Source organism: Trichomycterus rosablanca, chromosome 7, assembly GCF_030014385.1.
Source record: "Trichomycterus rosablanca isolate fTriRos1 chromosome 7, fTriRos1.hap1, whole genome shotgun sequence".
NCBI lineage: Eukaryota > Metazoa > Chordata > Actinopteri > Siluriformes > Trichomycteridae > Trichomycterus > Trichomycterus rosablanca.
The window spans coordinates 6428856-6440945 of record NC_085994.1 but is presented as its reverse complement, the minus strand read 5'-3'; the positions used below and the strand labels follow the sequence as shown (position 1 = coordinate 6440945).

General features: G+C 42.9%; 1 protein-coding gene across 1 annotated transcript; it reads left to right on the top strand.

The window, feature by feature from the left end:
* The first annotated feature begins 5333 nt into the window (after nucleotides 1-5333).
* Nucleotides 5334-10313, top strand: prr16 (proline rich 16). Its single transcript, XM_062998314.1, has 2 exons — nucleotides 5334-5465; nucleotides 9553-10313. The coding sequence occupies exons 1-2, from the start codon at nucleotides 5334-5336 to the stop codon at nucleotides 10297-10299; spliced, it is 879 nt and encodes a 292-aa protein (XP_062854384.1). The 3' UTR covers nucleotides 10300-10313.
* Nucleotides 10314-12090: the final 1777 nt, after the last annotated feature.

The following is a 12090-nucleotide window of genomic DNA, read 5'->3' as shown; positions in this document are numbered from 1 at the left end:
ACACTCGAGAGCGCTTTTAGTGGCGAACAACATTATATGATTTGCTGCCTAGTGAAGCCTACAGCTGTTGTATTAGCTATGCAATGGTATGGCTGTATTTGAAAAATCCATACAATACAAGAAATTAAAGACTGTATACTGAATTTAACGTCATACCGCCCAGCACAACTTTAAACTGTGAGCAACTTTACAGAATACACTGGTGATGTGTTTCATGTATCTGAACACATGACCCCCTTTCGTCCTATTTTTATGAAAACTTTAAATGAATTATAAACAATGTTGACAGGTAATGAGGAGGTGGGTGGGGAAGTAGCAGAGCCAAGGCCATCTGATAAAATATTAAACTGAAGAATAATAAATAATGGTATAAAATGGGAAATAAAGTTAAAATGATAAGCAGGTGGTATAAAAGATTCTGCACTTTAAGTTTCTCATTTATTCTCTGAGACGTTAGTCTTTTTATTCTAGTATGTAAAGACCTTATTGATTTTTCTGCAGCTCCAACCGTGATTTTTTTTCCTAAGCTAAGGTGTACATTTTTAAGCTAAGGCATACATTTCATCTGACAAACTGCCAACCAGCACCTCTGCAGGGCATTGGTTTCTCATTTAGGAGGTCATAGTCCCTCTCGAGAGGAATTTAAGATGGACTGGTCAAAAATGTATTCAAACAAGAAAACTTACAATCACCTTGACATATGCTGGGGTCTTGTAGACGTGTACCAGCTAAATAGAAATGCCAATTCCTCCCATATGGTATTAGGCAATAACAATGATCTTTGCTTTGGCTTCTTTGCTCCACCATTTCACAGTTCAAAAAGGCTCAAGCCAACAGGCATTACTCCAGATGGTCACATGCTTGGTATCAAACAATTTAACTGCAACAATGCCATCTGCATATACGTGAAGGAACCATTGACGAGAAGGCTTATATTGGTGTTTTGGAGGGACATATGCCATCAAAATGACATCTTCTTCCAGGACCTTAAGTCTGTTTCAGCAAGACGATGCCAGGCCTTATTCTACACAAGTTACAACAGTTCAGCTTTGAAGACATAGAGTGTGTGTGCTTGAGTGGCCGGCCTGCAGTTAAGATCTGTCTCCTGTTAAATGTGTGGTGCACCATGAGGATAAAAATTAGATAAGGGCGACCAGGGACTGTCGAGCACCATGGACTGTCTTGTGTGCAGCATGAATGGATAAAAATTTCCCTTGCAAGACTAGTGGTAAATATGCTGCTGTTCCATCTTTTTTAAATATTTGTTTATATTTAACAAATAGAATTAAGTTTGTCATTGAAAATCCTTTCCATTTAAATTTTTTGTCATTTTGTCTGTTAAATAAAGGTTCAAATGGGGTTTGTAATAAGCTCCACACCCTTGTTTCATCAGTAGCGTGGGGGAGCTCCGGCAGTGCGGTTTGGTCGAACAGTGCTGACGCACTTGATGACCAGATTTGTATGCAGGGTCTGGAACAAGTTGAGGTTGGTAAAGTAGTTATCACAGAGCAGGGCTGTAAGATGTGCAGGTGCTATGGTTTTGCACGATGCCGTCACCATGTTGGCACTGAGATGTAGCTTCTGTTCCTTCTAATTTAGATCAGCATAAAAAACTGGATGACACTTAATAGAGCAGTAGATCATGAACAGTGCCAGAATGATTGGCCCAGCAGTACAATTTGAAACCCCATTTGTCCGACTTATTTGCAGTATGCATGAGAGTACCTGCCCTGGGTGCCTTCACATGCCAGCGTTACACTGTTTGTAGGTGGATTTAATCGGGAGACTCTGCTCATGCAGCGTCTTGAGGACACTGTAATCCCAACAACACTGCTGCACCTGCTACTCTTACACAAGTACAACCCACAGTACCATGTAATTATCATGTTGGTGTTATTGCTGAGAATGTTCCACCATCCAAAAACATCTGGTCAGTTGATTTTATGGGGGTCCCTTAATATTGATAAATGGGGTTCAAGAGGGTGACTTGTGTACCTTTTACATTGCATGGTACTTTAATGGTGCTTTTGTAATAACTGCATTTGTCCAGCCAGTGTTGTTCACTTTTTCTTAATTCACTCACATTCCCCCTTTGATTATGCTTAGTCCCTAGTCAGGAAGGGTAACCAAATTTGGCGCAGGTACTTTAGTACAGCATGTAGTCGCCTTACAGCAAGAAAGTCCTGGGTTCGATTCCCAGGTGGAGTGGTCCGGGTCCTTTCTGTCTGGAGTCTGTATCTCCCTGTGTCTGTGTGGGTTTCCTTCAGGTTCTCTGGTTTCCTCCCACAGTCCAAAGACGTGTGTGTGTGTGTGTGTGTGTGTGTGTGCCTGTCCAGGGTGTTTCCTCCCTTTCATCCAGTAAATTATACTCACCACAACTCTGAATAGAACAGACAATGAAAAAATATTGCTGTGCTCTTGGTGTGATCTTTACAGGATGCCACAGTAGCAACAGTACTAAATTTCCTGCTTTGTGAACATTAAGCATGGTTAAGTTAGCAATGCAAACAACCATTAAATGTGGTAACATGGATTTAAAACGTACTGTACTACATTGTACTATGTAGTGGAAAAGCCACAAAGTGTACAAAGCAACGGATAAGCTACTTTCCAAGGACGGATTAAGGATAGTCTGAGCCCCTGGGCAAAGAGTTGCCCAGGTTCCCACCCACCCCCTTTCCAAAAACATAAATAAATTAATACATTAAACAACCTGTCAATAACTAACCCTAACACAAGAATCTATTTTATATAAGTTTCTTTCTACTCTTCTTTCTTGCAAAGTCATCCACTAATTCATCAAAATTAAGCTGTCTGACCAAATCTGATTCAATGGCCAGAAGTGACAGTGAGTTCAGGCGGTTTTGGCGCATCCTAATCCTGAGTTCATTCTTAATACGAGCCAGTTTGGAGAATGAACGCTCCCCTTCACAATTTGTGATAGGCACAGTCAAAAAAAAGTCTAAGTGCTATGTAGACATTTGGAAAGGTTGACTGTAAATTCAAATTTATCATGGTTTTGAGCATTGTACTAGGACATTTTTCTTTTTCTGTTATAAATGATTTGTATTGTATCAATTCATCTGCCAGGCTCATGTTCAGATCTGAAGGATATGCTGCAGCGAGTGAGTTAGCCTTTAAAGTGAGCTCACTGTTGGACATATTGTCAGGCATGAAAAGAACATCAAATAGCTCAGTTAAGTGTGTGTATGCATTCAAACTGCTTGAAATTGCTTGTCTTAAATTTAAATAATAGCAAAATTGCTAAATTAATTTGTGTCTCTGCGTTTAAGAGAAATTGAACATAATAATTTTGAAACAATACAAATTCAGAAACATTAAGTAAGGGCCTGAATCGCATATTTGCAACAAAACGTCTGTTATGAAATATGGTAGCTTGCCTGGCAATTTGTAGGTCCCTAGAAAGTCAAGGAGCCATGGTAAACGACTTCTATGGAAGTCAAGGGCCCCATAGCAGGGGCCCTCGTGATCAAGGGCCCTCTAATGGTATGCCCTGCTCTTCTCTAGGGCACCCTGGTAGGGGCTCTCATAACCAGGGCCCTCTAAAAAATTGCCACCTCTTTCCTTGGACCCCTAATAGCCAGAAGTCGAAGTCAGAGCAGTGCCACAATGCCTCATCCATTTTCATAAGGGGCCCAAAAGCATGGCTAGGGCCCCCAAAAGCATGGCTAGGGCCCTCAAGAGGCCCTGGGGTCAAAGTCCCTAATAGTCAGAGGATCCTTAAAATGGAGGGCCCTCGGAAATAAAAATATATTGTATCATAAATGTTGATAGGCATCGCAAAATGTTTTGGGCCAGGGCCCCCCCAGGGCCCCCTGACCTCAAGGGCCCCTGGGTGCTGGCCCCACTGGCCCGGTCAGTAATCCAGCCATGCTACTTTCAGTAATTGTATTCCCACAAAGCTCATCTGGATGATATGTAAAGCTTATAAAATGCTCAATGAAAGTACCAGATAGGTGTAGTTACTATAGTAGTACATACACTGATCAGCCATAACATTAAAACCACCTCCTTGTTTCTACACTCACTGTCCATTTTATCAGCTCCACTTACCATATAGAAGCACTTTGTAGTTCTACAATTACTGACTGTAGTCCATCTGTTTCTCTGCATGCTTTTTTAGCCCCCCTTTCATGCTGTTCTTCAATGGTCAGGACCCCCACAGGACCACCACAGAGCAGGTATTATTTAGGTGGTGGATCATTCTCAGCACTGCAGTGACACTGACATGGTGGTGGTGTGTTAGTGTGTGTTGTGCTGGTATGAGTGGATCAGACACAGCAATGCTGATGGAATTTTTAAACACCTCACTGTCACTGCTGGACTCAGAATAGTCCACCACCCAAAAATATCCAGCCAACAGCACCCCGTGGGCAGCGTCCTGTGACCACTGATGAAGGTCTAGAAGATGACCAACTCAAACAGCAGCAATAGATGAGCGATCGTCTCTGACTTTACATCTACAAAATGGACCAACTAGGTAGGAGTGTCTATTAGAGTGGACAGTGAGTGGACAAGTTATTTAAAAACTCCAGCAGTGCTGCTGTGTCTGATCCACTCATACCAGCACAACACACGCTAACACACCACCACCATGTCAGTGTCACTGCAGTTCTGAGAATCATCCACCACCTAAATAATACCTGCTCTGTGGTGGTCTTGTGGGGGTCCTGACCATTGAAAAACAGGATGAAAGGGGGCTAAAAAAGTATGCAGAGAAACAGATGGACTACAGTCAGTAATTGTAGAACTACAAAGTGCTTCTATATGGTAAGTGGAGCTGATAAAATGGACAGTGAGTGTAGAAACAAGGAGGTGGTTTTAATGTTATGGCTGATCAGTGTATATATATATATATATATTGTGTGTGTGTGTGTGTGTGTGTGTGTGTGTGTGTGTGTGCCGGCAGTGACCGTGACTTGTCTGTGAATATATTTATTCCACGTACGTCAGACTTCTGATTCGTGATCACTGATCTAAAAGGTGCAGTTATTTTAAAGCTGAACGTTTTCTCATACAGAAACATCATAACACGTACAGTATTTATAACAGAAACAAACTAAAGAGCTGCAATGTGTTGCTTTACATTTTTCATAAATGAACCAGGATGCTCGCCCGCTCGGAAACGAAGCGCCCCAGTGCGCATGCGCGTATTCCGGGACGCGTCCTCCGTGCCTCTCCGTCCAGATTCTCCTGCAATGTGTAAAAGACCCGAGAGAAGAAAACATGACGTTAAAATGCACAAACAACGAGCATCAACCGAAATGAAGGGATGTGTTCACTGTCCTTGATTCCGAGCTGTTTTGCAAAGAATGTCAGGGACTGCAAATGCGGAATCGGAGGGAGTCTCCAAAGTTCAAATAAAACGGCAGATCAAGACAGTGGTGAAAGATTTGGAGAACATCTTGGGGGACCTGAAGGATGTAGCGAAAGAACTCAAAGAGGTTTGTTCTATCCAAGATCTGGCTGCTCGCTGAATGATAATAGTGCTGAAATATTTCTGATACCTGCTGTGGGTAGAGTGGCATGGCTTTGAATAGCAGGGCTTATTTATAGTGATGGTGATTGAACACAGAGCTTTCAATCATTCTGGCCTGTATTGCTTTCCAACATGTAATTATAATGTTTAAATATTACTGAGAAATATTATGTTGGAAAAGCTTTAACTGTCTTTGGATTAAACTGACATCATATTGGATGCTTGTTAAGTAAACACTGCCTGGTCCATGTAATGAGAGCTGTCAGATTTGGAATACTCACATATTGCTTAAAAGGTTTTTTTATTATTATTGACATTTAACACCACTTAATGTTAACAAGTGTATAAAGTATTTGGGTGTCTTATAATGAATGCTGTTACAATTCTCTTAATAGACTTAATAGATAAATCACTACAGTCTGGGATATCTTGTATTTACATTTACGTTTACAGTTTTGGCATTTAGCAGACGCCTTTATCCAAAGCGACTTACAGTTATGACTGAACACAATTTTTGAGCAATTGAGGGTTAAGGGCCTTGCTCAGGGGCCCAACAGTGGCAACTTGGCAGTGGTGGGGCTTGAACCGGCAACCTCTTGATTACTAGTCCGGTACCTTAACCACTGAGCTATCACTGCCCATCTTGTATGAACAGCTTTCTTCAAGTAATGCCACACTGTCTCAGGTTGAGGTCTAGACTTGGCTATTTAAAAATTCATGATCTTGCCACATTGTGTACCTTAAACCATAATGCGCCCTCCACCATGCTTCACAGTTCAGTCTTTTTATTCCTTAAACTGGCGGCATGGCGGCTCAGTGGGTAGCACTGTCGCCTCACAGCGAGAAGGTCCTGGGTTCGATCCCTAGGTGGGGTGGTCAGGTGGAGTCCTTTCTGTGTGGAGTTAGCATGTTCTCCCAGTGTCTGCATAGGTTTCCTCAGAGAGCTCCGGTTTCCTGCCACAGTCCAAAGACATGCAGTCAGGTGAATTGGAGATACAAAATTGTCCATGACTGTGTTTCAAATTAAAAACTTGAACTGATGAATCTTGTGTAATGAGTAACCACCGTTTCTGTCATGAATGTAACCGAAGTGATGTTAAAATCCTAATAAATAAATATTCCTTAAACTCAGCGTCGTACACGTCTGCTAAACAGTTAAAAACTTGTCTCATCTACAGACAGAACGTTTGTCAATATTGCATGCGGGTGGCTCGGTGGCTAGCGCTGTCGCCTCACAGCAAGAAAGTCCTGGGTTTGATTCCCAGGTGGAGTGGTCCGGGTCCTTTCTGTCCGGAGTCTGTATCTTTCTGTCTTTGTGGGTTTCCTTCGGGTTCTCCGGTTTCCTCCCACAGTCGGGCAGCACTGTGGCTCAATGTGTAGCACTGTCGCCTCACAGCAAGAAGGTCCTGGGTTCGATCCCCAGGTGGACCGGTCCGAGTAATTTCTGTGTGGAGTTAGCATGTTCTCCTCGTGTCCGAGTGGGTTTCCTCTGGGAGCTTCGGTTTCCTCCTACAGTCCAAAGACATGCAGTCAGGTGAACTGGAGATACAAATTGTCCATGACTGTGTTTGACATTAAAGACTTGAACTGATGATTCTTGTGTAATGAGTAACTACCATTTCTGTCATGAATGTAACCAAAGTGTAAAACATGACGTTAAAATCCTAATAAATAAATAAATATTCCTTAAACTCGGTGTTGAATATGTCTAACAAACAGTTTAAAACCTGTCGCATCTACTGACAGAATGTCAATATTGCATGCGGGTGGCTCCGTGGGTAGGTTTGATTCCCAGGTGGAGTGGTCTGGGTCCTTTCTGTCTGGAGTTTGCATTTCCCTGTGTCTGTGTGGGTTTCCTTCAGGTGCTCCTGTTTAATTGTGTGTGTGTGTGTTTTTGCCTGTGATGAACTGGCAACCTGTCCATGGTGTTTCCTCCCTTTCATCCAGTGAATTGTACCCACAACGGCCCTGAATAGAACAAACAATGGATGAATATTGCTTGCTGTGCTCTTGGTGTGATATTAACCAGATGCCTGCTCCTTGAAACAGTAGCAATAGTACTACATCTCCTGCTTTTGTAAACATATGCTACTTTAGACATGACTGTAGGTGCCTCTGAAATGAGCTTTCACAAGGCATGGTTCACACAAATAGATCATTTTTCAAAAGAGCAGATTTAAAATGTGTGTGTGCTTTATAGGAAACGTACAACAGGTCATTATTTCAAACACTTACATACCTTTATTTAGACAATATTAATATGACTACTCTGTGTATGCATAGGGCCTGCCAGGCTTTACTGGGAGGAACATATACAGTACATTGTTGTAGGAAGGGTAACCAGCAACCTGAGGATGTGCAAAGTTTACGTGCTGCTGAATTACTAACTTCTGCACAGTAAAAAACAGCTAAGACCTCTGCAGCTTTACCTCATACGTCACTTGTGCTATTAATACCACATTCTATCAGCTATATATACACATTTTTTGTTTATGCATTTTCTCCCTTTTTAGCATGTCCAATTGCCCGATTGCATCATGTTTCCTCTCCACCAATGCCGATCCTCTCTCTGATTAAGAAGAATGAAGCTAACTCACGCCCCCTCCGACACGTGGGCAGCACCGGTATGCATTTTGTCACCTACACTTTGACAAGTGCAATGCGGATCAGCACTGTGTACGGAGAGACACACCCCGACAGCACTCTTTTCCCGTCTCTGTGCAGTCGCCCCAATCAGCCAGCAGAGGTCGTAATTGCATTAGTTATGAGAGAGACCCTGTCCGACTTTTTTTATATCCCATCTCAATATGAACAACAGACCAATCGTTGTTCATGTGGCTGCTCAGCCCATCCGACAGGCAGAGCTGAGACTCGATACGATGTATTCGAGATCCCAGCTCTGGTGTTCCAGCGTGAGTTTTTACCGCTGTGCCACCGGAGCGGCTAAAATTCTGTTTTATTTGAGTGTGGGCTGCACGGTGGCCAGTGGCGTAACTAGGAGCTCATGGGCCCCAGTGCAAAAAATAAAAAATAAAAATAAAATAAAAAAAAATATATATATGTTGGTCTAGTAACGTTAAGCAGGTTACACAGATTCCCAAAATCACTTGCTGTGCACTCACTGTATATTTTAATTACATGTATTCTGATATTTCATTGTCTTTTAGTTATTTTAATATCTTACTTAACGAATATATTGTCGTGTTTCTACTTCCGTTATCGCCGCACTTTACCTCTAGCATTAGCTACTTGCTACTGTAGAGGGTCGGCTCACCTAGCCGCTGCGAGTGCTGCTCGTCCGGCGGGGATGCTACGCGTCTTTTGCTGCGTGCGGTGGTGGAGTTGTGGGAATAAAGGCACACGACAAGGTAGAGTTCACTTTAACTGTTTAGTCAGGACTTCAATGAGCGTTACAACACTTTAGACTGCCTAGCTCCAGCACCCGAACTACCTATTGGGTTCGATGCTGGGGCCATACGGCAAGTCTCATATACAAAACTGACTAACTGCAGAACGTCTGAACGCACATGTATAAACCAGGTGCTGCATTCTGATTGGCTGAGCTGAATGTCACTTACATATTGCTGCTACAATATTGTAATATAATAATAACGACCTGGCGAGTGCAGGTGGGAGGTTGAGTTCATGTCATGGGCCCCAGTGCACCTGCCCCCCGGTAGTTATGCTCCCGATGGTGGCACAGTGGGTGGCACTGTCGTCTCATAGCAAGAAGGGCCTGTGTAGAGTTTGCATGTTCTCTGTGTCCATGTGGATTTCCTCCGGGTGGTAATATTTCAGTTGCCATCACAACGACTGCATTCAAAATTGTTCCTTGGTGTGAATTACTAAGAGTGTTGTGACCTTTAAATTATTGGTATCCTAAAAAATGTGTGTGCACTGTGATCCTGTTTATTTAGGATTATGTCATTACTGAAGACGAATAAATGTTGCTGTTCATTAGTTGGTAATGCCACAACCAAAATCTCAACATTTAAGCCTGGCTTATCGTATGGTGTCTGATTCCTAACCATTTTCTCTATTCTTTTCCCTAGGTGGTTGATGAGATAGACTGCCTGACCTCAGACCTCAAGCTGGGGGAGGAGAATGGAGATTGTTTTAAAACTGACACACTCAACAGCAGCTCGAGCAGCACCACGACCACCACCACCGCCTCCAGCATCGAACGAATCAAGATTTACCCCGAAGACACGTTTCTCCGACCTCCGCTTTTGGCCTCTGGCATGCTCACGATGCTAAAGAGGACCTATCCCGCTCTACCACCCCCTCGTCTGACGCCAGCCCTAGTCGAGGACCACAGCGAGAGCCTGTCTTCTCGGAACCAAGCCATGGCTAATAGAACGCTCATGCGCAACGGTGTGTTTTCTTCACAGCCCGTTAACATACCTGGTAGAGATACAGCATGCATGGGAAAAAGCACAACAGAGAAAGGACTGGCGCTGGTACCCCTTCTTAGGCATGAAAAAAGTCGGTGTCCCCAGGTGACACGGGAGAGGGTACGGTTCAGCGAAAAGGTCCAGTATCACGGATACTGCCCAGACTGTGACCTACAGTATGATATGGAAAACACAGATATGCACTTACACACCGAACTTATCAACACTAGACTGAGCCCCGTGCATCAGTGCCCTTCCATGGCATCGCCCCGTATGCTAATGGAAAACGGCGGTCTGAGTCTAAGTCGTAGCTTTCCACCTTCCACTCCGCCTTGTGTGCCTCATCGCTTGACTCAAAAACCACAGAAAACCATACTCCGCAAGTCTACCACCACAACTGTTTGATAACGGAGTTGCTTCTAACATGACATGACTCGTGAAATCTTTATATTTTTATATCATGAGCACTTTCTAAACCAGAAAAAATACCAGATTTCCGGATTATCTGAAAAGCAGTATGGAAAACTCCTCCAGACATGTGTATGTCTGGCTTACTTCACTGAAAGTCCAATGAAAGTACGCAAAAGGTGAGTGCTTTTGTCATATAAACCTTAAAGAAAACCCTTGCACTGTATTTTTCACATTATAGAGATACACCGATCAGCCATAACATTAAAACCACATCCTGGTTTCTATACACACTGTCCATTTTATCAGCTCCACTTACCATATAGAAGCACTTTGTAGTTATACAATTACTGAGCGTAGTCCATCTGTTTCTCTGCATACCTTTTTAGCCTGCTTTTACCCTGTTTTTTAATGGTCAGGACCCCCACAGGACCACCACAGAGCAGGTATTATTTGGGTGGTTTATCATTCTCAGCAATGATTCTTTAAACCCCTCACTGTCACTGCTGGACTGAGAATAGCCCACCAACCAAAAATATCCAGCCAACAGGACCCCGTGGGCAGCGTCCTGTGACCACTGATGAAGGTCTAGAAGATGACCAACTCAAACAGCAGCACAGATGAACGATCGTCTCTTACTTTCCATCTACAAGGTGAACCAACTAGGTAGGAGTGTCTAATAGAGTGGACAGTGAGTGGACACGTTATTTAAAAACTCCAGCAGTGCTGCTGTGTCTGATCCACTCATACCAGCACAACACACACTAACACACCACCACCATGTCAGTGTCACTGCAGTGCTGAGAATGATCCACCACCTAAATAATACCTGCTCTGTGGTGGTCCTGTGGGGGTCCTGATCATTGAAGAACAGGGTGAAAGCAGTCTAAAAAAAGGTATGTAGAGAAACAGATGGACTACAGTCAGTAATTGTAGAGCTACAAAGTGCTCCTATATGGTAAGTGAAGCTGATAAAATGGACAGTGAGTGTAGAAACAAGGAGGTGGTTTTAATGTTATGGCTGATCGGTGTATATGGGGATTAATGTAGCAAATTCAGTTTAAAGTGTACATGCTTAAAATCAAATAATTCATTAATCACAGCATGCCTATTTCTTCAAATGTCTTCTTTTACAAACACTGCTGTTTCATTTTTTTTAAGCAGTTGGAACAGAAATCATTCATTTTTTTTATCTTTAATAACTGCTTCATCCTGGTCAGGGTCACACTGGGTTCAAAGACTACCCAGATGGCACAAGGCAATAAGAACTCTTGGACTGAGCACCAGTCTACAGCTCCAAATTAGAAAAAAAGTTGGGACAAAATGCACACGGAGTTTCTTACATTTACTTCGACATTTATTTCATTGCAGACAGGATGAACCTGAGATTTTTCATGTTTTCTCTGGTCAACTTTATTTCATTTATTAATAAACATCCAGGTCTGCATTTCAGACCTGCAACACATTCCAAGAAAGTTGGAACAGTAAGACATTTACCACTTTGCAGTGTTTCCTTTCATTGTCACAGCACTTAAATGACATTTTGGCATGTCTCAGGCATTATTTTGTCCCATTATTCCTGCATACACATCTTAAGGTGTGCCACAGTGGCAGGCCAGTTCAGTACCTGTACCCTCTTCATCCGCAGCTATGTCTTTATGTGTGCAGCATGTGGTTTATATGTTGCTCTAAGATCTTAATGTACTTTTCTGTATTAATGCTGCCACCACAAAAGTGTAAATGACCTTTGCCATGGGCACTGACACACCCCCATGACAGACCCTGGCT